At 37.1% G+C, this 25,880-nt stretch overlaps 1 protein-coding gene across 2 annotated transcripts; it reads right to left on the reverse strand.

Moving 5' to 3' along the window:
- Nucleotides 1–206: 206 nt before the first annotated feature.
- Nucleotides 207–25,847, reverse strand: LOC136244320 (uncharacterized). 2 transcript variants are annotated; one of them, XM_066035877.1, is made up of 2 exons: nucleotides 25,720–25,847; nucleotides 207–1,462 (listed from the first exon to the last, which is right to left on the reverse strand). In XM_066035877.1, coding segments are annotated over exons 1-2 (1,056 nt in total). In that variant the 5' UTR covers nucleotides 25,721–25,847; the 3' UTR covers nucleotides 207–407. The 2 variants fall into 2 exon arrangements, with proteins under 2 accessions (XP_065891949.1, XP_065891960.1); XM_066035888.1 differs by having other exon boundaries at nucleotides 25,705–25,845.
- Between the last annotated feature and the right edge of the window lie 33 nt (nucleotides 25,848–25,880).

Genomic DNA, 25,880 nt, shown 5'->3' on the forward strand with positions numbered 1-25,880 from the left:
TGGATCTGACTGAATGATGGTTCTCTTCTCTCTGCATGGCATACAGATAGCAAAAATTTCCATTACACTTTTCAAATTTTCATGTCACAACATACTCATGTAATTTTCAGCCATTATTAATGATAGATGCTAAGTGACAGGGTACTGGTTGTTCTCGTACATAGCTAACCGGTTTTTGTAGCCTAGTCACACATAAAAATGTCAAATATAATATTTCATGAAACAGAATTACAGTATAAGTACTTACATAATGAGCTAAAATAACAATACTTAGCAAAGTCAGTCTACTAACTCAAACTGTGTGCAACATATATCAACATAACCAAACAAGGTGAAAAAGGCTTTAGCCACTTTAAATAAACATCTCTATTGATGGCGGAGTCTTAGCTATAGCACAAGAAATCTATTTATAGTATCTTCGATCTATCCAAATTTTTGTGTAAGTTAGGCTTTGCTTCTTCAAGATTGTCTTCTTTTTTTTTAAGAGCATTGTCAATTTCCTTTTTTACCCCTTCTCCAATGTAGAGACCCATGGTGGTCTGATTACTATGAAGCTGCACAGTTTCAGGTAATCTACTAATTTCACCTGACGGTTTGTTTAATACTTTACAATTTATGTTCACCACAGTGTGATCACGTGATTGTACATTAGAAAACATTGTCTCCTCATCTACTTGTGCTTTGACATAAGTATAATTTACTTGTGCTTTGACATAAGCATAATTCGTTTTGATTTCCTCACATTCTGATAATTTTTGATTTATACTTTTGACCGCATCCAATAAAGTACACCGTTTTACTTCCTCTGCGGTTTTCTTCTCTTTGTTTATCATTTCCAGCTCTGAATAAATCTCTACAAAATTATAATTGTTCTTGCTATCAAAGAAATCTGACAGTGATTGAGAGACATCACTAAATTTTCCAGCAAAAAGTTTATTATGCATTATACCTACAGTTAGTGGCAGAAGGATCAGTGGCAAAAGGAAGTAACAATCCTTTAAACCATCACAGAAGTAGATTACTGTACTCTTGAAAAATATGTAGTAAATAATGGAAACCCGAGTCTTCTCATCTGAAGTATCTATTTCCATTACGCCTCCAACGATATAAGAGTTATGTTGGGATAACACACTTAGAAAAGTTCTTCGGTATTTCTTGTTGCCATTGCCATGTATTATTCTAACTTGATTTACTCTTCCAAAATCCCTAACAGAACTTTCTACTTCTTCTAAACATTCAGCACTTTCTAACTCAAAGTCAGGTGTAGTGCTCAGGTGTTGCTGTTGTAGTTGATGCTGCTCATTGTGCTGTTCTGGAGGCTGTGGATGACTTGGATCATGCTGCATCAATGAAAATTGTTGGGGTGAATGCTGCTGCTTATAGTAGTGCTGTGGTTGTTGTACAATGTACGACACATCCAGAACGTGCAGTAGCTGTGTATTTTGATGCTGTTGTGGCCACACTAGAACAGTTACACAACTTAAATAATATACAATGTATACATATACAATAAAATTAAAATAAAGTAGGAATAGATAAACTGTACTTCCACGTAATGCAGAATGAACTGGTATTCCTGCGACAAAAGTAGTGACACTAGAGTGCGGCCATGTGTGAGATATGTATGCCGTAATAGAAATCAGATATATACAATTGGTATAAAGTGTAATATTGACATATAAAGAACTCTGCGTGGGAGTATCAAAGCAAAAAGTGTTCTATACTCACCGTAAACGCCCATGTGTTCTATATTGGGCAGTTATAGAACACTTTAATAGACCACAGTTCTATATCAGGTAGTTATAGAACTGCCAGGTCTATTTTGTAGGCTGATAGTCTACTTTGAGTGAGTAATCACTTAATTCCGGCCAGTACAACCAATCAACCAAGTCAGTGTAGGCTGATAGCCTGACTGAGCTGGCCGACTAGTTAACCCAACAACACTGTAAAAAATGGGGTGATCCAGTACACCCCACTGGAGGCATTATATATACACCCACGCCTCAAAAGGTGCTTGTGTACACCCACAGAGTGTTTAGGTACACCCAAGAATGTTTTCCTACAGGAGTCGTTTAATAGGCACTATTAGGGTGTAACACCACACTGTGCTGAAGTAGTCCCTCGCACACTTTGGTGTTAATTATTGTGATATAAGAGTAAACAGATTCTGAGAACTATGCTTCTTATGGCATTACTTGTGTTACTTCACTCCTTCAGTAACATTGCCTTCCTATATTTTAAACCCACAATCAAAAGTGATATTTGTTGGTTATGTTACATATACAAATTCAAAATCTTTAAAAGACAAGGAAGTCCTTGCTGGAGAGAACTGTAGTATGTAAGTTATATGGTATTGCACATTTCATGCATTGTACTGCTCAGCTGCAGATCTATCTTTGCTGTATTGTACAATTCTCACATAAAGTATTATCCAAGAACTGTGTGGCACAGAGCATTTGTTGAATTTTTTTTTAAAGAGGTGCTCTTAAACACTCAGTGGGTGTACAGAAAAACTCCATGAGTGTAATGGACCACCCCATAAGGGTGTAACTGAACACCTGTGGGGAGCCCAGTTGTAATTGCAGATATACATGTAACACCCCAAAAGGGGTTTATGTAAGAACCGATTTTTTACAGTGTAGTAAGAGCAAAACCACTGGATTTAATTTATAGACACACTTGAAGATTTCGATGATGGTTGCTTGTGGTCAGCAGCAGTGAACGTTCTTAGTACGTTTTGCTCACTTAAACGAACAAGTCCTAGGAATATCACGGAAATATGCTTATTAAAGTACCACAATCAAAAACTTTTGGTATTGAGAAGACAGACTAGACTCACAAAACGACTAATGAAGGCGCAGCACAGTGCAATGTAGACGAAACACAGGCACAATTCCTATACTACCGATGATAACACTCCTCCGTGAGTTTATAATTGTTTCATGTGTCTTGTGTGTATCTCAAATTGACAGTTCTCTATACCAGATAAAGCACTGCCTTTCACTCATGCTATACTGGAAATATAGCACTCAAAGAGTGGTCTTGAGACGAAATATAGCACTCGGCTTCACCTCGTGCTATATTTGTCTCTTGCCCACTCTTTTCATGCTATACTTCCCATATAGCACTCACGGCAGTGCTTTATCTAATATGTATATTTACTAAGTGGTGCTGAAGGTGGTTTTTATTATATCCTTTCTGTGCATGTCCATTATTAATATCATTCATGCAGTAGCCTTGGTTTTAACATCTTTTTTCACCATAGCCTTTTTGAGGGCCACACTCTTTTTTTACAGCTTGGCTGTTTTGGATTAGATTATTTATAACTTAATCATACAGTGAATACCTGGTAGCATAACGATATTAAACTTCAATGTTCTGTGTCCCCTTGCTCACTGTATAAACATACAATCAAACTTTTTGTATGCTTGTGTCATTGCGCATATGCTTGAGCTCTTAATACAGCATTGCCTTGTCCTTTTTTTTTTAAATATGTTTTTTTATTTGAAAACTTTTTGTTAGATGATAAGATGATACACTCAAGATGTTGATAAAAATTAATATCAAGTTTATAAAACAAGTAAATTCTGCTTTGTCTGAAATATGCTTCACATCAATCCTGTAGAATTTCTACTGTACATGGCAAGGGGTCACTTAATAAAATTTCAACAAACTGAAACTAATGTTTAGCTACAATGTATAATTTCGATTTTACATAACTGCTCTAGTAGAGTATATTTGACTGCAGTGTAGTTGACTGCTCTATTAGAATATCTCATGACAAACTGAGAAGGCTAGCTACATAGCTAGCTAGTGCTGGACGGTTTCCAACAACTGCCTTTTGAGCATTTATCAATAAAAAGCTGAGAAGCTGCCCGTATATGGGTGACCTTGGAAGCAGAGCAATTGGTTAAAGAAAATGGCAACTGATCACGACACGTATGCCAAAAATCAATGGTATCTCTATAAGTAAAAATCACTGGTATAAGCACACTCTCGAGAGAGCTTGAATGTTACGTTGTTCAGTTTCATGTGGATTGTGAGGAAGACCGTTCACAGGGGGAGTCTGTATTTAGCAGATCACGGATCAACGGATCACGTGATATGCATGCTCAACTCGATTTTGAGCACTGGGAAATATTTATACCCTAGTGTAACATCCAGCATACTGTAGAATTTATATTTTATCCACAGGTAGGAAGCATGAAGAGATTTCAATCGATACTATATAACTATAATAATTAGAGCGCACGCGTATTAGAAATTTAACACACGTACAGAGTAAGATTATTTTAATTCACCTTAAAACTGAATCACTGATGTATTCTTTACACCAACATAATACTCAATAGACTAGTTCTGTATTGCAAAAACAAACGACAAAGGATACACGCCAACATATTAGAAGCCTATTCACACGTGAGTGCGCTAGCATATCCTTTGTCGTTTGTTTTTGCAATACAGAACTAGTCTATTGAATATTGTGTTGGTGTAAAGAATACATCAGTGATTCAGTTTTAAGGTGAATTAACATAATCTTACTCTGTACGTGTGTTAAATTTCTAATACGCGCGCGCTCTAATTATTATAGTTATATAGTATCGATTGAAATCTCTTCAGGCTTCCTACCTGTGGATAAAATATAAATTCTACAGTATGCTGTATGTTACACTAGGGTATAAATATTTCCCAGTGCTCAAAATCGAGTTGAGCATGCATATCACGTGATCCGCTGATCCGTGATCCGCTAAATACAGACGCCCGTTCACAGGAGGTGTAGTGACACAAGTTCATATAACTTGTTCAACAAGTTGACTTAATTTTTATGCACTTAGTAGCTTAATCACCGAATACTATTGTTACGAAATAAGTTGATTTGGTCTCATGCTAGAAATCAACAACTGTATTATTGTGTTTCTGCTGTGATTGGGACACAAAGAGTAGTACTACTTAAGAGGTTTCCACAATGTGCCATAAGTAGCTAGTAGTAAACATTGTTTCACACAGGTCACATGGCTGACTTGGTTTTATTAGTGCACACAATTCAGTGTTATGAGATGAAAATTTGTTTGGTCTTGCACTGAGAATATGTTTTTGCAGTATGCCTTAAGTTAGCATTGTGATTAGTTTTACATAGATCACAAGCCTATAAGCTGACTGGTTTATAACTGACAGACAGGAAGTGACTATGTCATGGTAAGTACACTTTGTGTGGTAAAGTGAAACCCATGTAGTACAGACACCTTGGGAGCAGTAGTGTCTTTAGTTTAGCTGCTGACATATATTTAGGGATTTTTATCTCAGACCAATTCTATCTGGTCAAGAAATCATATAATGTACATTTAGGGTCTTCTTGAATTGCATGAATGTATTTCAAATTTACAGGTGCAATCAGAAAATCTTAAATGTGGTAAAATAAACTGTTTTTAAACACTTCTAATGGAGCGAATATTCCAGTATTAAAAGTACAGGAACAACCCGATAGAATATATTGATATATCACCGTATCACATTGCGTGAGAGGTCAATACATGAATCAATATAAGCTTCAATATATCGATACATCATGTATCACAATATATGTGACCGGATTTGCGAAAAGGTACCTTTTCCACACATTTGACATACCACCAAACAAAATGTCATAACTGTTGCCTCCTTGCACTGATTGACTTTCTTTTTGTATCAAAATGTAGTCACATAATGTAAGCATACTCATGGAAAATTACAGACACGTGCTTGCAATGATACAAAAGTTACAAAGTTTGAAAGTTGAAAAAATGGGTCAAATTTTATGTGTGAAAAAGGTACCTTTTCGCAAATTGGGTCACATATCATGAACCACGATAGTGGGTTCATAATAGTGATCGCAGTGGAATTTTTGAAAATCCTAATAGAGCAATCACTTAAACCAGCCTTAGAAAGCGGACTCGAGCATAAAACAACCCTCAGAAGGCTTATTATCAAACACTGAACTCAGAAAATTTGTGATATAGCAGTAAAAATGGTCTAGACGAAATTTAGAAACACTCAAAAGTTGCAAATTTTATGCAAATTGTTCATATTATTAAAATCATTATTATTATTTTGTTTCACTCGTGTACAGCCCAAGGCTTCCATTTTTTCACAATAAAAAGTACACAGCCTTACTCATTGAGTCCTTCCGCGTGTCCATGACCCATTAATTAACCCGTACTCCACAGATCGCTAACCGGCCTCCACCTTGATAAATTTCTAAGTTCTTCTTAACCATTGCCTGCTGTTCCGTATACGGAAGAAGCCATAGAAGAACAAAATTACGGGATCTTGTGTGCACAGGGATGCGTGTTGTTAACTAGTCTTTATAACGTTAACAAATGGTAGATTGAAGTTGTGCAGCACTCTTACCTTACAAGATCGCCATAATAGGGTCTCTAGTGAGCTGCCCGTCTTCGCTACGAGAAGTCGTTCAAGCACGCATGCAAGGCATCCGTTTATTCTTCTTCCTAGCCATCACAGTGAGTGCTTTGTTTGTCCATTATAGGTGGAAGATAAATGGTAGCGCTGATATCATGGCTGCTTTTCACACGCAAAAAAGGTTGGGTGGGGTGTTTATTACAACCCTACCATTTAAAAATATTTTGTGGTCTAACCACATATCATCAACAACCCTCCCATATGGTATCCATGTCATAAACAACTTAAGGGTGTGAAGCCTGACAGTCTTATATGGGAGGATTGTATGCTACTGTGCTTATGTCACTGTAACTAGCTACTGTGTACTTTAGCACATTCTCTGATCAGCTAGTGATATTAACAGTTGCAAGCATTTATGAACACATGCTAACCAGACTTAAATTTGCTGACTATACCTATGGTGTTCCACTTTATGACACACTGCTGCTAGCAGGCTACACCTAGGCTTTCCAGGGCTAGAGCCCAGTCTAAGTCCTGGCAATTGGAACTCAATATGCCAGTTTAAAGTAGTCTTGCATGGGTATGACTGCCAAATCCCTGGTAATCATGTAAGACTGGCTACGCCACTGGCCACTAGTATAGTGACATTGTGATTTGTACATGCAGACACCGGCGTAGGAAGACTTCAGCCAAGCCTAGCCATCTCCTCCTATTTAGCTTGATTAACACCAACTCACACGGTTGCTGCTGCATGCAGCCTTGCGTGTTCATATGTGCAACTCGTACATTTATACTAAGGCTGAAACAAATAGTACGAATATTCGTTATTCGTTTGTTAAGAAATATTCGTATTCGTTAAGAAATATTCGTTATCCGTTAAATATTCGTTAATCGGATAATGTACACATTTAACCTTGAAAACATTTTGACAACTGAAAACTGTCATTTTAAAATATAATTTTTCATCTTAATAATACATGTAAAGGACTTTTCTTTTTTAACATTTAAAGTTTTAGTAGTAATCAAAGTGATTTTGTCCCTTTCAAGCACCTAATTATACAGAAAATTCTTAAAGAATAATTCGTTAATTTGTTCGTTAATTTGAAGAATATTCGAATACCTAAAATTTAATATTCGTTTCACCCCTAATTTATACAAAGGTGTTGTAAGCGTCATCACTACAATAGTAGCACTACAGCTACAATGTATAGCTACCTCTTCACTACCTATTCTGCTAGACAACTCTACTCCTATAATCCACATGCTTGATGTATGCATTGTTCTTCTCTCTTTTTTTTTAAAATCGACTCTACAGGAATTACAACACTAACAGTTACCATTCTTATAACTTGTATCATAGAGTTTCATTCTTTTCCTTCTTTTACAATAAACACCTAAGACATCTTGTTCTTCAAGTCTCCTGTGCTGTCATCAACACTGTCTCTTGTATGATAGGTGCACAATCAGTAATTTTTTCTGACAGGTAGCTAGCTCGTATAGCAGTGTGTTTTCAGCAATGGCACAAAGTGTGACGATGGTGGCTGAAACACTGAGTAGACTAGGAATTAATATATCCTATCTTATTATTTTGTGCGTGTACAAATCAGAATTAAAATACAGTCTTTATCATAGATTACAAATTAATATTGCATTAAGATATCTAGTTAATGAGTTAACCTTTTAAACTGAGGAATCTCTGTTAGCTTAGGCTACACTATAATGTGCCAATTAACTTATAATCCATAAATGGTTTTGGAAAAAAGTACACAAACTAGACATATTAAAAATTTAAAATAAGAAATAGGGATCGCTAAAAAAAGCCACAAAACAAGAAGGGATCGCTGGGGTCGTAATGTAAACCACAAATCCCTATTTGACTCCTTATACTTTATAGGGATTTGTGGTTTACATTACCACCCCAGCGATCCCTTCTTGTTTCGTGGCTTTTTTTAGCGATCCCTATTTCTTATTTTAAATTTTTAATATGTTGTTATACATAGCTGTGTTTAGCATGACTTTTGATAGTCTTCTATGGTCAGACTGTTTTTTCCCTTTTAAGAGTGGTAGTTGGTACACTCAAAAAGGAAGAAAAATGTGGTCTGGCCATGCAAGACTACACATTTGATATGTAGATGAAAGTTTACCAACAAATTATCAAGTTAATATTACAGCATTGTGTATCTGTATTTTGATATGCATGTAATATCTTAATATGTGACCGGATCTGCAAAAACCCAACATAATAGCGCATTTTTCAAATTCTTTATTATTGAATATTTATAATCTACTTAGCCGAGTGCATGCTCTGGCCAAGTTTCAACCTTGTATGCCAACAAGTTTTGGAGTCACAGCCCTAAAAAGTAGCAGCAACAGAAAGATGGATTTATACAGCATGTACGGGGAAAATAAATTACAGGTGCTTACAAAAACAACTGTAACTTACAAACTCAGTACAGTACAGAGTTGCAACTTACAACACCGTGTTCGCCTTGAATAGGGGAGTCCATTACATGGTGATTTTTTTCTCCTACCACCTTTCTTCACTACATACAGAGACAAAATCAGTGAAGAAAAATTGATTGTTTATGACCGTTCCAGCATGACGTCCATAACGCACGTATCCTTTAGGCTACTGCTACAAAACAAAGATTTTCAAACTCCTCTTGAGTAGGCGAATAAGATGGTATGCATGTTTTTTTTTAGTATTGCACCGACATGAGATTTTGCCGATATTTCAATAACCGATATTGGATAATATTTTCAAGCCGATAAATGTAGTGAATCCGATATAGTACAGCATGTCTATTTTGTAACAATTTTTATTAGAAATTTGATTGTGAAGGACCGATTTAGCTTGTTTACAGTGGCAGTATATTGCTGTGACAGTACACTGAAGCAGTATATAACAACGTTTTAATGTAGGAAACGCACCTCAAAATGTTTTTAAATATCATTTAGTGCACATGACCATATACATACAACTGTATATGCTGCTTTTTCGTCATGGTGTCGATCCGAAACCGATATACAAAAACCACAGCCGACATGGTTTTTCCGATAGCCAATCCGATTATCGGTGTAACACTAATGTTTTTATCATTACATCCTTTCTTCATAAAGAACAAAGCATTTAAAAATTTTACATTTACTTTTCATTTATGCAAATATTTACGCATTGCAATCAAAAGCCTATACTGTAGATTTAGGCTTGCACCATTATGTCGGGTCTTCGCAGATCCGGTCACATATATCATTGTATTGTGATTTTTTGGTGCAATATATCAATACTTTAAATCCTGTATCGTCTCATCTTTAATACCATCATCCTCTTTGCTTCTCAACACGGCAAGCTAATGACTTGTCCAGATGGATACCTCCCTTGATCAGCTTTTGGACAAGACTATCCCTTGTCAGATGAAAAGGTTCAGAATATTTAACTCTCTACAGGGTGATTTGTTTGTAGCTGATCTCTATACCGGTTACTTGTTTCTAGATGATCTCCTGAATTCTTTTCAAGGTGACTGCTCTATTAGAGTATCTCGATCTCGCACTTCCTACACCAAGTTGGATTTCATGTTATAACTCTGTGGCTTTACGTCTGATTCTTCTACACCATTGAAGAGCCTTTCTAAGATGATTACTCCATCTGTACGGCGATTTACAAAGCATTACCCCAAGTGGTTTTTCTGGTAGGCATGGCAAGTAGTAATTTTTTTATTAGCTAATCTCAATTGCATAATTGTTACACACTGCTGGTCTTTTCACTGTATCTTTGTGGTTTTCAGCACCATCTCTTTCAAACCACAAAAGGTTTGAGGTTCAATAGTTAACCTATTCACCCACCGATTTTCAGCTTCTTCCCATAAGTGGTTTATCCGGTAGGCACGACAACATATTGGTGCTATTCTTTGTGAATAATCGCTAATAACTCCTTGACTATTTACTGTATTCCAACCAAACTTAGTACCAAGATGTGCCTTTATACCCCCTTCTGTGTGCCAAATGTCAAGACAATCGGATATAGCGTTAGCATTTTATAGCAGTTTTTGTAAGTGTGCGAAAAGAGGAAGAAAATAAGAAAAAAAAAAAAAAAACCCAAAGAAACTAAGTTAATTTTTGAAGCCGCATATCTCAGGTATGCTTGAAACGATTTTGTTCAAATTTGGTATGTGGAGTATTGAAGTTGGCAGGCATGTCCACAGCAAAAATCATCTTATTTTATCAAGGCAGCACAGAGCTATGGAGGTGCGAAAATTGCATTTTCTTCCTGTCAATATACTGACGAGTGTTGCATGCTGGCTTCTTTGGCCACACAACACACTACCGTGTGTCTTGATACACCACAACTGTGGTTGAGATCAAAAGCACAGTGCTGTATATACATACCTGATATACCACATTTTGTGACTACGCTTACCATATATGGTATAACTTACCACATTCCATAAAATCCTTATCTAAATGGTAAACAAGTCTGTAATAACAAGCGCCTAGATCAACCAACCATTAGTCACCTCAGCTACTGGAACGATTTTCGATGAACTCTTGTCTCCTTTGTGGATAACTCACTAATTGTGACTTGTTGGGCATGGTACCACTAAGAGTATATAATGTCTAATCCATCAAGGATTTCTAGATTTTCAACAGGTGCTGTTTCACTATGCCTTGCTATCTATAATCGTTTCATCTACTGGAGTGTAGAATATAACAGTTATAACACAATTACTCGGGATATGACTAAATACTGTATACACACTCTCATAAATTGTATGTATATTTTAGTCATATCCTTTATAAGCTTGTTATAACTATATATAATACTGTATAGTAGGAGTAGGCATGGCCAATGAAATAATATCACCCCAAAAAAAGCCTCAATTTCCCCTGACGACGATGAGGCAGTATTGGTTAGGTAAAACTAAGCCCAAACAAGCTTTTAGATTGACCCGAAACACTTTCAACAAGTTGCTACGGAATTTAAAAATATAAATAATGCAATTTTCTAGTGACTAACTGACTGACTGACTGAGTAACTGACTGATGCCTTTAGACAAGCGTAACTTGATAACGGCTAAGGCTACGGACTTGATTTTTTCACTGTTTCACGTCACTTCGGCCTGACAGGTGCCTTTTGGCATACCACAGTACGTGCAATGCATTCTTCATGGACTTACCAGTGTCCTCCTTTGTGTCCCCTTCATCTTTGCTGACAGCAAAAAGTGCCAATTTGGCAATAGCACGTGATGGCTTCCCTTCGTAATGGAATGGTCTGTATTTGTCATAGTGGCTATTTTGATATCAGAGGTACTTTTCAAACAGTTCTTGATTCATACTGCTGTGTATCGGGTTGAACATAGCCGACAATGAAGTGATGCGTGTATTGCAGAGGTACTTTTCGAACAGCTCTTGATTCGAAATGCTGCATAATGGGTTGAACAAAGCTTACAACTAAGCGTAACAGATATTTAACTTTTCAGGAGATAATTGGGGCATGAGATGCCATTTCAGATGTGGTATGCTTGGGTTCACCAGTCATAATAATTATTTACAAAAAAGTTAACAAACAAGTACACAGAAAAATTTGGAATTTTCAACTAGAGTAGGGACCATAGCACATTGATAAAAAGTACTACTGAAACAAGCTGGAGTAGTCCATGATATTAAATCACAGTAAAACAATAAGAAATATTATGTCCCTACTGTGCTCAAGATACCATAATGAAAATACACAGTAGAGATATAACACTTCTTATTGTTTTACTATGATTTAATATCATGGACTACTCCAACTTGTTTCAGTACTTTTATCGATGTGCTATGGTCTCTACTTTAGTTGAAAATTCCATTTTTTTCTGTGTACTTGTAAAATATATATAGTTATAACATGGTTACACAGAATATACACACATGAGGGCCTGCAGGGCCCAAATGCATATACACTATAATGTGGGCCCGAGTGCGTATAATTTTGTCATATCCCAAGTAATCATGCTATAACTGTTAAATTCTAAAAATAAATACATAAAAAATTAAAATTAAAAAACACTAAGCAGAGTTCTGCCCAGAAATTCCTGAGTGGTGGCCTAAAGTTAACATCACCTAATATGCTGTGTGTTATATTAGCGTATATTGCATGTGTATCAGTGATATATTTAAGAAATGTACTGGTCAGATTTAAGAGGTACTGGTCAATTATTGGAGGTACTGGTCACTTTGAACTACTGCCTACCAGTGTGGGCAGAACCATGACTGAGGGTGTCACATTAACATATAGCCTAAATATTTCGAAGGGGAAAATTTTTGCAGATTTCGTAGTTTTGGGAGTTATCAGTGAAAATTTTAGCCTTGAAATATTTAGACCTCCATATAGTCTAATACATTTTAGGAGTATTTGCAAATCCACAAAAATTTTATTTTTAGCAATACTGCTCAATCTGAAAAATATTTGCCCCTCGAAATATTTAGGCTATATAGTATAAGCGTTATTTGGTTTTTGGGATGCACACCACTGAATAGCAGTACCCTTATTGTCTCACAATAACAAGCTAGTCCTAATGTTTATATGTAGTAAGCACCTCTAAAAATAATTATCAACTGGGTAGAACAGTACGGCAAGTTCTCACTACATGACAGCATGCTGGAGGTAGATTGTTACAACTAGGTAGGCATTATAATAATTAATTAGAACTCGCTGTTTTAACAATGTGGGTGCGCCGCTGCACTTCATCACTAGACGCTGGTCTCCCTTTGTGGCACTTACGAGCTCCTAGAGTCAGACATGGCTGCCGCTTGTGCCTGAGCAGTCAGGCAAATTGCCCTTATGCTCTACATTGAATTCATTTTCCCACAACTAAACCATGTGGTTGATATCTGCTATAAAGGAGAGCAGCCTCTACAATGTACACAAGGCTCTCACCCCATATGGGGGAATGCTTCGTCAGTATACTCTGAGTGCTTACCACACCAATGTGATGTATCCCAAATTGGCAGGAAGATTGTTTTGGCGAGACGATAAGTGTGCTATTCAAACTGCCTACTAGCCGCTCGAGGGTCATATCTCTTGGACAGTGTATTGCTGACTTCTCCTTCAAGGGTGATGAAGCCCAAAGTGATTTCTAGTAGCTGCCCATAAACTTACGTCTTTAGTTTCTTTCACCGTCACCAAGAAAACTTACTGGCTAGCTTTCTGGTTTTTATTCTTTATCCACCATCTCACGCGGTTCCCACAATGATATGCATGTGAGCACAATATGATCTTAGTTGGTTAATTGAATAAATTCCCTCATGCAAGCTCCATTCTTATTAACCTTGTTAAACTAAAGTTAACCTTCATATATTATTATAGTTACTTTAGTCTACTGCATAACTTAGTTACAGAAATAGCCAAACTCTCTACTACATCACTTGTTTGTAGGTGAACTCTCTACTGATTACATGTGGTTGAGATCTTTACAAGGTGACTGTTTGTAAATAAACTCTCCGCAGACTAATTTGTTTGTAGCTCAACTCTCTACTGGGTGACTTGTTTGTCTAACCAGATAACTGGCATTTAACTGAATTCTCATGGGGTAGATGAACTCCTGACAGTGTGACTTTTTTGTAGCTGAACTTTCATTCAGACAGCATCCAGTTTATCTACAGTTATGAAATCCTATGATTTTACTTTAACAACAAAAACAGCATTAAATCAATAAAAACTATCATTATTGTAATAATAGAACACAATGTAGTAACTACTGTATATTATGTTTGTAAGCATGTTGATCTGCATAAAAATTGAATGTTCTAATAAGGTGACTGTACTATTAGAGTATCTTGATCATGCACTTGCTACAAGTAGTTGATCTTGCATTATAACTCAGTGGCTTTTAATCTGATTCTTCTATACTACTCCATGGACTTTTTATGATGATTACTCCATCTACATACTGTTTTCAGTTCATTCTTCTAAGCGGTTCGCCTAGTAGGCATGAAAACTAATAGTTTTTTATTCATGAAACTCGATCGTGTAATTATGACACAGGTTGGGTTTTGTGCTATATCTCCACGGCCTTTATCTTGATTCCTTTCAAACCACAAAAGGCACTCCTACGATGGTTACTCCATCTACATAGCACTTTTTAACTCATTCCTCCAAGGGTTTTACCCTGTAGGCATGACAGACCTTCGACCTTATTTTACAGAAGCAATCGGTCATAACTCCGTGAATGTTCATCGGAATCCTTCCAAAACTTTGTACTGAGATACACAGCCCTTTATGTGTGCCAAATTTCAGTCAAATTGAAGCACGCATTGGTATCATATGGCAGATTTTGCAAAGTGTGTAAAACGTAGAATAAAAAACGAAGAAAAAATTAAAACAAAATTTTGGCTGCTTGTATCTCACAAATGGCTGGAGCAATTTCTTCAAATCTGGAATGTAGACTCTCCTTCCTGGTGGGAACTTCTGTAGCAAATTTGGTTCCAATTGGATAACAGATACCAGAGCTACATATGTGTGAAAATCACATTTTCTTTCTTCCTGTCAATATACTCACGGTGTGGCACGCCGGCTTCTTGGGCTGCACGACACACTACTGTGTGCCTTGATACAACCTCCACCTCATAGGGACTCTGCAATTGCGACACTCAGTCTATCCTCAGGGCAATATTTAAATAGAATGTTCCTTAAACTAACCACTCTAGGACAACCTAACAGTTACTTTCTAATATAGTTTATTACACAATCGCTACAAAACTACAAGTTCTTTTTTGCTGTTACACCTGCTTATACCAACTGTCATACACGAGTACTGCCCAAATTTATTAGGAACAAAACACCCACCCTTCAGAAACCAACTCTAAATTAATCTACTTTAGCGAAGCTGTCCTTAACTGTGTTAGGCATCCAGCACTAAACAAGTTTAACATCACTTCAGTACTTAAATGCAATTGTTTTTTTAGCTCCCATCATTTCAAGAGTGCACCTAGCCAGAAGGTGGTAGGCATGCTCCTTCAAAATACTCAAAATCGTTCATGCTTGTAAAAAAGGCCAATGACCCAATGATCGGCTAGCCAACATACGGTGCTGTATAACTACAGCTTACATAACTTACTATGTATACGTAGCTATTTTCATTACTGATTGCTATCAGTTATCACTTATCAATGGGGATATATTCATCAAGCATAATTGCATGTGCTACGACTGTACTCCAACAAATTCATCCACAATCGCGTGATTGTGACACAGGTTGGGTTTGGTGTAATATCTCCATGGTCTTTATCTCGGTTCCTTTCAAACCACCGAAAGGCACTCCTACGATGGTTACTCCATCTACATAGCAATTTTCAACTCATTCCATGAAGCGGTTTACCCTGTAGGCGTGACAACAAATCGATCTTGTTTTACGCAAATAATCGGTCATAAATCCTGAACCATTCATCGGATTTGCACCAAATTTGATACTATGATTCGTCTTTGGATTCCCTTTCTGTGTGCCAAATTTCATGGTGATTAGAGTACGCGTTTGCGTTTTATAGCAATTTTTGCAAGCGTGCAAAAAGACGAAGAAAAAAAATTGAAACTTTGGCAGCTCATATCTCGGAAATGGCTGGAGCGATTTCCTTCAAATTTGGAATGTAGACTCCCCTAGCTGGTGGGCAACTCTGTAGTAAATTTGATTCCAATCGGATAAGGGATCACCGAGATACAAAGGTGTAAAAATGATGTTTTCTTTCTTCCTATCAATATACCCACGGTGTGGCACACCGGATTCTTGGGCGGCACGACACACTATCGTGTGTCTTGATGGATCATAGTTACTTACATTAGCCGCAGCCTGTGCTGCAGTCCTAGCACACTGACAGTATGACGTATTCACTTACTTCAGCCAGCGACATTCAGATGCCACATATTGCACAAAATCCCAGTTCATAATCTGTCTTGCTAGCAGAATTTTTAAGTTTAAAGGATCCTCCAGACTGACAAAGTAAAAAAAAAAAAAAAAAAGGCATGCCACTGCACTACCATACAAAGATCCAGTATGATTGACTCAGGAAAATAAACTTGGTAAGTTACATTTAACACTTTATAACCTTGTAGGCAGTAGGTTTTGTAGTATCATCTGCCTGGTCTCCTTTGTCACTTGCGAGGTGTGATTCCTGCGAGGTCAATTCAAGCAGGTCACTTATCTTTTTATGTTCGAAAATGCTCTAACACATGAGTAATTTAGGCTAAATATAGAAGTGTGCCTATAATTTTCATTCAGTGGATTCATGCATGAGTTGAATGTTGTGTGTGCATTCACTAGCAAGCTAAGTAAGATTGTTCTACAGTGGTTAGAATATTCTGTTTAAAGATTCCCTGAGGATTGACTAACTGTTGTCTGCCATCATGATTGCAAAGTTTCTATGAGATGAGGGTTGTATAAATGTTATAGAGTGAATACATAATAGTAAAAATGTTACAATGTAATTTCTGCTTATTCCGTTCCACCTTTTATAGCTTCCCCTTGTTTACAGTTTGGATAAGGAATTTGCAACTAGTTATAATTTTAGTATCAAGGTGTAGAAACTGAGGCACCCGCAACTGTTCTATGGCCACAGTTATTGTTTCTTAATTATGTAACCAGAAGATAATCGGTCAATTACGGATCGCTATATTCATTAGACCAAGATGAAGAAGATACAATACTTACTTCACTCCTTCGTGTATATCGCTCTTTTTTCTTCATTTGTGGCAGGTTATTTCATCGTAAAAGACATTTTCTCAGTTGGGCATGCCATGGGTTAAACAAGCCACAGACTACATAGATAATTACTGGTGACCATGAGAATCATTAGTAAACCCAGAAGCCATACGCAGAACTGTACAGAACACACTTAAGGGTGTTAGGGTTTTTTGAAGCCATTCAAGGGACAATCCACACAACCACATGCATGCAGCTGTTACATCATAATTGGCAATATGAAAGTATCTGTGTTAGGCGGCTGTGTTTTGCACCAAAGAAATTGGCCAAGAAACAGCCTGTTTCGTTTGAAAACCATCACGAAAATGATCTATAGGAGCCCAAGAGTGACAACAGAGTGAATTAGCTTGAAAGTAAGTGCTAGTGTTGAATAGACATGGGAATGCAAGCTGATTTGTAGCCAACACAGGTTCTTCCTGTGTTTTCTCAAGTGATAGTGTACACTTGGTAAGTTATATTTGTAATTATACACCTGCTCTTAGGTAGAGATGATGTTCCAGCTGGATTTATCACCCATTACATCAAAGAGCAGGCTTGGCGACTCCACAAGCAACAGGAAGGTGTCCCAGTGTGTAAAGAAAAGGAACAAGAGCCTTTCTTTAGTTCAGAACTTCATTTATAACTTGTTAAATGATAAAGTTGGCATTTGTGGTGTATTGAATTTGTTGTAATAACTCTTCTACACTGCATTGTAAAAGGCGATATTCTGGAATACACGATAGTCGGATCTCTACCAAACTTTTGGTGGACCATCAGTGATAAACTTGCAAACTTTTAGCACATGGAATTATAATTTTTGTGATCCAGCATGAAGTTACAGGGACCGGAAGTCGAAGTTCGCTCGTGACACTTGTTCTTTGTTTTATAACTCAAGAAAGAAGTGCAAAGACAAATCCCTGCGCTAAGTTTCCACAAGTTTATTGAAGAATCTTCACAGTGAATTTGATGCTTGTGCAAGCAGCCAGTATCTTGGAATAAAAAATGTATGGGTTAACTTTGAGAGATTATAGTGCGTGAATGAAACAAGGTACAATCTTATACTTTGGTCTCTGTATAGTAGAAAGTTAGGTCAATCTTCGAAGCAGTAGTTCAGATTCCTGTAGCTTTCTTTTTGCCTGTATCAAAGATAAAACAACAGCATTTATATGGCTTCAAAAAGGCGCTAGCACCCTTAACATATTCTCACCATTTTAGACTCGATCGGCACGAAAATTTCAGATGGGAAACCATGGTATTTATGCATAAAAGAGCATTTGACGTTTTTTGATAGCTTCTTCTGGTGAGGAATGGCGTGGAGGTAAAGAAGACTGATTAGTGCCAGCACAAAAGCTGAAGAAGAGCATCTAATAACTGAGAATCCAGAGAACAAAAATAGAAACGCATGTTTGCTTGTACAGTTTTCATCAATGTATTTTTAAAGAATAAAGTCTCTAGGGCATAAACTGTGGGACTAGTTCTAGTTTGAAGTGAAAAATTATAACTCGTCTTCTACAGTGAGTTAAGATATGGGTGCAAAGCACCCTTAAGTTACACTGCATTTGGTAAGCGTAGCCACAAAGCATGGTATATCACTTATATACCACAGTTTGCTGTGATATATCAGTTTTATACCATAGCATGGCACTTTTGATCTTCAACCACAGGTGTGGTCACACCTTTGGTTGAGATCAAAAGTGCTGCGCTGTGGTATATGACTGATATATAACGATAAATAACGATACTGTAAGTGTTATACCACGCTTTGTGGCTATGACGGCAAATTGCGGTATACAAGTGATATACCACGCTTTGTGGCTATGCTTACCATATATGGTGTAACTTCACAAATTCCGTGAAATCCTTATCTAAACGGTAAACAAGTCTCTAACAACAAGCACCTAAACCAACCAAGAATTATTCACATGAACAACAAGAATTTTGCACAAGCTCTTGTCTCCTTTGTGGATAATGCACAAATCGCAAGTAGATGGGCGTGGCACCACTAAAGAGTCTAAAACATCTGATCCTTCAAGGATTTCTACTAATTTCAATCTTCAACAAGTGTTGTTTCACTGTCTTCGTGAAAACCCATCTAGTTCGCACAACTTCAGAATTTATTTTTATTTTCTCAGCATTATCTACATGGTCCAAGGAATGGTCCACCAGTAGTTTTGGAATTACAGCACTAGTAAGTAGGAAAAGCAAGGTAATCGATTTTTATAGTGACTATACTAAAAATATACAACAGGTACTTACTGTACATTAGCAGCCATAAATTCCATAGTCTACAAATTAGGAATATGGCTTATAGTGTTCACCATGGATTGGCAAATCGACCAAGATACGTATAGTTTTAGCACTGCAGTCACTTGTACATATGTCATATCCCTTGTTAACTATAAAAATATATGTATATGGTAGAGATCATGGAGGTTTGGATGTTTCAGCAAAAGTATCACCCAAAACAACACCATCCTGGTACCTTAGCTGCATTAGTTAGGTATAACGAAGTTCAAAAGTGCCTCAGTACAACCCTAAATGCTTCCAATAGATTGTTACTTTTTTTTTCTTTTCTGAATGCTTGCCTGCCTAATGCCTTCAGGCAAGTGTAACTCAATAATGGTAAGGCTAAATCAAATGTAACTCGATTTTTTCACTGTCTGACGTTGCTTCGTCTCAAACATTATTGTCGCCATAATTAAGCTTGAACAGACTATTCTTCCTTGATGGGTTAGGTGTGTTTGGCCAAAATCTATAGCCTGATGAATGCCTAGTAAGTGTTTTCGGAGTTATAGTGATAGACAACAAGAAGAACATAACAATTGATTTGTACAGTACCTATATGGAAAAAAATTACAGGCACTTGTTTAAGAAATCATTGGTCTCCAGTGTAATGGACTATGAAGTTATGACTTGTGTTGCTCTATTCACTATGAACTGAGAAATATAGAATAACAGCCCATTGGTTTTTAATGTTGTAAAATGAATCAAAGTCAAGTAACATGCACGTTTTTGCTTAATTAGCAGGTGGCTAGGTTTCATTGATTTGAACTTTGTTATCAGAACACACGTAAAATTTTTATATAGTACACAACTTTTTTATTTTGACATGTTTTTTATGGGATGTTTCTTCTTGTGAAAGTGCTAAAGTTTTTCTTCAACTTGTATGCATGCTAGAAATTGCTTGCTCAAAGTTTCTATTTAATGCCCAATTCAAGAATGCATTTTGAAATCACCTACACTGAAAAACGATCATTTAACCTGTTAAACTATTAATTTGTAAGCATTGTAAATATAATTCACAGCTACTAACATACACTGTGGTCAACTCTCGTAAATCACTGCCAATGTTGGCAGACTTCAGAAAAACCATCCACACTATTACTAAAGCCTTGGATGCAACTAATATTAAAATACTACAGTAGTTTATTTACAATGATAAGGAAGTAATTCTACATCAGGATTAAACAGAATTTGATGGATTGGTAACAGTGGTAAGAACATATGCCATGTGGCGGGCATTAAATAGAAACTTTAAGAGCGTAATTTCTAGCATGCCTATAAGCAGAAGGAAACTAACTCTAGCATAATTCTAGTCTCTGTGTGGCGGTTGAAAACGGCACTAAATCTGTAAAATGTTTTTTTCTACTAGACACGTGCCCTACCCTTCTAGGAACTATATAGTGAGTTTTTATGCTTTCAGGCAAGTTCCTCCCACTTTGTGAGTGTTTTCCAGCATTTTCCACACTATACTTGCTATTGTGGCATAACAGAAGTATTGGTATGACATGTTACTAAGCCTCTAGCTTTCGAATGTGGTCAGGCAGCCTGGTAGGAAAACCAAGTGATACTTTTTGCTAATTCACAAGCGTTAGTCCAATGTTTTAGAAATTCAGATTTTATTGCTTTGACTTTCTTATTGTATTTAAACGTTTAACATACAAGGAGCTCTCTCGGTACCATTCATCTCCTGATATCTATACATCAACTCAATCAATCAACATCGCGTGACAAGCAGCATGCAGACGTCTAGAAAAAGTCATTAGGACAAAGTATGGCTGAGTTATGCCCTTCTATCTATTGATATGCAAAGTAGGATACAATAATTATTCTTTTGTGCTTTCAAGGTACTGTGTGAAGTTCTGAATTGGGAGGATGTGATGAAGGATCAGACCATGAAACCAAAATTTAATGGTAAGGAAAGTGACGTTCATAGTTTGTGCCAAAAACAGCTCAGCTGTAAAAAAAGGCGAGGCCAAGAATGCATTGCATAAGTATATGTTCATGGAGTAACTTCAACCAAAAGACATGATATCAAAATCTGGCCAAGAAAGCATTTACAGTATAGGCACTTTTGTGCATTCATTTTCTATATGCTTCACATTATCATTCAGCTAGCTGTACATGTGTGCTTGCAATATAAACAATACTACTGAGACGATAAAAGATGATTACACTGCATTGTTACCAAAATTAATTTAACTAAAAATTTATAATTGGTTTCTACTTGGCCATCTTTTTACACCATATATTAAAATAAAAAGATGGCCAAGTAGAAACCAATTGTAAATTTTTAGTTAAATTAATTTTGGTAACAATGCAGTGTAACCATCTTTTATCGTCTCAGTAGTATTGTTTATATTGCAAGCACACATGTACAACTAGCTGGATGTGATAATGTGAAACATATAGAAAACGAATGCATAAAAGTGCCTATATACTGTAAATGCTTTCTTGACCAGATTTTGATATTATGTCTTTTGGTTGTAGTTACTTAATGAACATGTACTTGTGCATTCTTGGCCTCGCCTTTTTTTTTACAGCTGGGCTGTTTTTGGCACAGGATACACTACTTTTTGTTGAATGGAGAACATACAATTACTGAAGATTGGCTATTATATTACATAGGAGACACTGAATGCATGCATAATAACAGCTTCAGTATCAGATTAGCTAGCTAAATCAGTAGCAAATGCTTCAAGTGCAGTGTTTAGAAGCACTACTAAAAGTGACTTGCTAAGAGAAAACTCGTTCAAACCGTTCAAATTTCCCTCAAGGACTCACGTGATATTTTGCGTGATGTTTCACGCGAAAATAAGAACTGGGGATCGTGACAAAGTCGAGGCTACCATCTTAATGGTTCTTCCTGAAGCGGTGGATTGGTGATATAATTAGTCTCTGTGCGTAACAAGTGGGGGCGAATCGGCTGCAAGTTGTTGCTGAATGTATGCCTCGGATGGACAAGAAGGCACCGAATGCATCACACTATTCTCCCAGCGAATTGCCAAGTAAGTTTGTGTATAAGTCATTGTAAACGTATATATAACTACCGTCGTAATTTTAGACAGGAATCCCCCACGCCATAGTAGCTTCCTGGGATTATATATCTATGCTTTTGTAGGCCAGATCCTTGCTGCTAGCAGCTGTGTGGGTCAGACCGCAAACAAGCAAAAAATGAAAGAAGATTTTTCTTAACATTTCAACCAATCAGATGGTTGGTGATGACAACGAAGTTGTTGAGAGCAGAGAAATACTTCCATCAAAGGCTATAAGGCTATATATTTTTATGGCTTCCTCTAGTGTATGGTGAAATCTTTGGCTACAAATAATTGTGTCAGGCATTTGAATGATTAGCAAGTAAGTCAATACTACAAAACTAATAAGTTCATATTTTTGAGGGCTCAGCTCAATGCGTATATACAGTATACCATACTTACTATGCATCAATCGATTGATGTGATGATAATATGTGCAGATCTGAGACAACCATGGACCCTACTATATAGTAACTGGACAGATATATAGAGTTATGTATACTCTGATATAATTGTTGAGTGTTGTAGTTTGCCAATGGTCAAAGCTAAATTAACCATTTTAGATAGCTTTTTGTGTTGTTGAAGGTATCAGGCAAACTCCAGTTAGGGCCAGGCAATAAAAGATTATTTTTCAAAACAGGAGAGGAACATGCTTAGGCCTGCAAGGTACAGGCTTAATCTATTTATCCCTGTAATGCATCTATCAACGTATTGCCCCACTACCCCTCCCTTCGGGAATATATGGGGCTATAGTGGGCACAACTGAATGTTAAATGCCCCATGGTAGGGCAAACCTATTGTGCCAAATCCTCACTCATTGGCTCCAGTTGTAACGTGGGGATTTACTCGGGATTTGACATAGCGTAGAAAAAATACTTGGGTGCTTAATGAATGATTGTCCCCCATAGTGGGGCAGCAGTTTCATGTCATTTCCCCTTGTAAAGCCCCACTTACATCCAAGGGGGGTGGTGGGGCAACACATTGGTAGGTGCATACTGAGTTTGCATCATAAACCTTGTGTTAAAAATTAGGTTGTCTTGCTTTTGTTGTGCTTATAGCAGCTAATATGCTTATTCTCAAACAAGACTGGAGAAACTACAAATTGTCGTCTACTTTTATCTATCAACTAGATCACTGCTGGTTATAAAATTTCCTTTGCTGTTGTAACTTGTTTACCATTATGCTACAACCGTTAGTCCCTCCTAGTTTATATGTCTCCTAGCAACGAAAATTGTTATGTCAACAATGTAGCATAGGTGAGAACCACAAAACAAGTCAAGTAATATATTACAAAATTGGTCATCAACTGCTAGCTTCAGTATGCTGAATAATACATCTTGGGAATGGCCATGTGGGATGCCCACTTTAATGTATATAAAATGATGTGATGCTCATGTTGTATAGGTGTTAGTCACACTGTTTTATCTGCTGTCTCCTCCCACACAAGACCTGCCTCTATCTGATCAACCCAAGGAACCTATGTAGGACCTCCTGACCATAAAGACTTTTGTAAAGTACACTTGTTGAAGTCCAACTACAACATGTGGTGAGTATAATTGGAATGTTGGTGCATGTGTGTAGTGCATATTAGTTGTGGGACAATGGCAGGGTCCTGGATTTGAAGAACTGGCCCAGACACATACTCAGCCTGAATAACAATATGTACACACATATCCTACACACACACTATACATATTTGACATGTTAGTCTGACTATATGATTACATGTTTTTAGTTAGCTGTGCCCTACCATATACTGTATCCCTTTCTGTATATGCAGGGTAGATACTGATGCTGTGACTGTTGGCGGGTGAATCTATGGTCAATGGACAAATCATTAATTTGTGGTACCAAGACCCCACTACTATATTATGAACTCTTGGTGGACTTCATAACCAAACACTAGTGTATCTGGCTTCTTGTGCTATTGTAGTCATTAGGGTGCCTCACACCTCGACGTCATGGCGGCAAGTTTGAATCTTCAAAGAGCACAAAGCGATCTCATAAACTAACAAACAACTTTTAGCGAAATTAAATGTACAGATACATTGTGTAAAAAGCCCCTGATAGTCGCAGCCTTTTTACAATACGACTTCATGGTTGAAAGAAAATCGTTCCAATGTGATGACAAAGAAAATGAAAAAAAAAATAACGATGCACATTTGAATAAATAATTTAATTAATGCATTGTAAATGGGTGGGCGATGGAACAAACTACTCCAACAATTCACCTTACTTTTCGTGTGGTAGTTACTCATTATACAAAGATTACATTCCCACTGGTTTCAAGGTGGAATCTTTTAGTACAGTAAAGCTGAGATTTCACCATGCGGATTTTAAAAGATTACATAATCGATTTCTCATGTAAATGACTCACAGTAGTGGTTGCGTGTTTATTATTGTGGGCACGCTCTTTGTAGTGCTTCTTGGCCTCGCGACTCACTACCATGAGTCTTGATTAGATAGCTTTTACAGTTTTTGTGCTTTGAGATTCTGGCTGTTTCAAAGGGCAGTTTGTATTGTCCAGTTTACTGGACTAAGCATTTTCAATTTCACTGCTTGTGTTTTTGGCTAAGGTAATAACTGTTGGCAAGAATACCAATACCTTCATTATATAATATACCCTATACCATTCAGTGCTCAACACTAGTCAGCAAAAGCCATTCGATCTATGTAACTGCACGATTTGATTTGATTGATTTGAATCAACTCCACACAATCAACTAGAGATATTCTTCCTTGCAGGAGTGATGATAATTAAATGCAATGCTCTAAGACAAAGCTGACAACACAATACTTTCTGAATATGAATTTATAGCATAAGTAATTCAACACCGGTCTTTAGATAGGTATGAGCCAAACTGGCTCAATCCCACTAATCCTAATCCACCAGTACTGGCAGTATACCATTGGCCCAATCACTTTCTGCACCTGTCAGCCACAAACCTTAACTAGTGCATGTACATGAGCAGAAACCATGGAGTGAATGGGTAATTTTCACATTGGGCCAGATGGAACTTTACATCGCTTCATCAAATACCCTGGTTTGACCTTATAAATTGAACACGCCAATAGTAGCTTCACGCCCCCGGAAACCTTACATTTTCATTGTACTACATATTGAACAGGTCTAACTGTTCTCCTACTTACAATGGAATGAATATAGCCTATGCAATATTTTATCATCAATGCAAAATTAGCTACTACTTAGCTTCGCGTGGCCAGACCGCTAAAAGCGCCGTACTGCCACTGTTGTGGTCTGGCCAAGCGAGACTTATCGTTACTTTCGACGATCTCACTTGTCGGGAACTTCAGAGTAGTCCGTGGTTCCAATAACTTCGATCACGACGTACCAACCAAGCTACTTAGCCAAATTTGCTGAATCAGGCATTTTGATTTGCCAAAAATGCTGAATCAGGATAACGGAAATACTGTAGTGCAATTACCCGAGAGAATTTTT

Source organism: Dysidea avara, chromosome 2, assembly GCF_963678975.1.
Source record: "Dysidea avara chromosome 2, odDysAvar1.4, whole genome shotgun sequence".
Classification (NCBI taxonomy): domain Eukaryota; kingdom Metazoa; phylum Porifera; class Demospongiae; order Dictyoceratida; family Dysideidae; genus Dysidea; species Dysidea avara.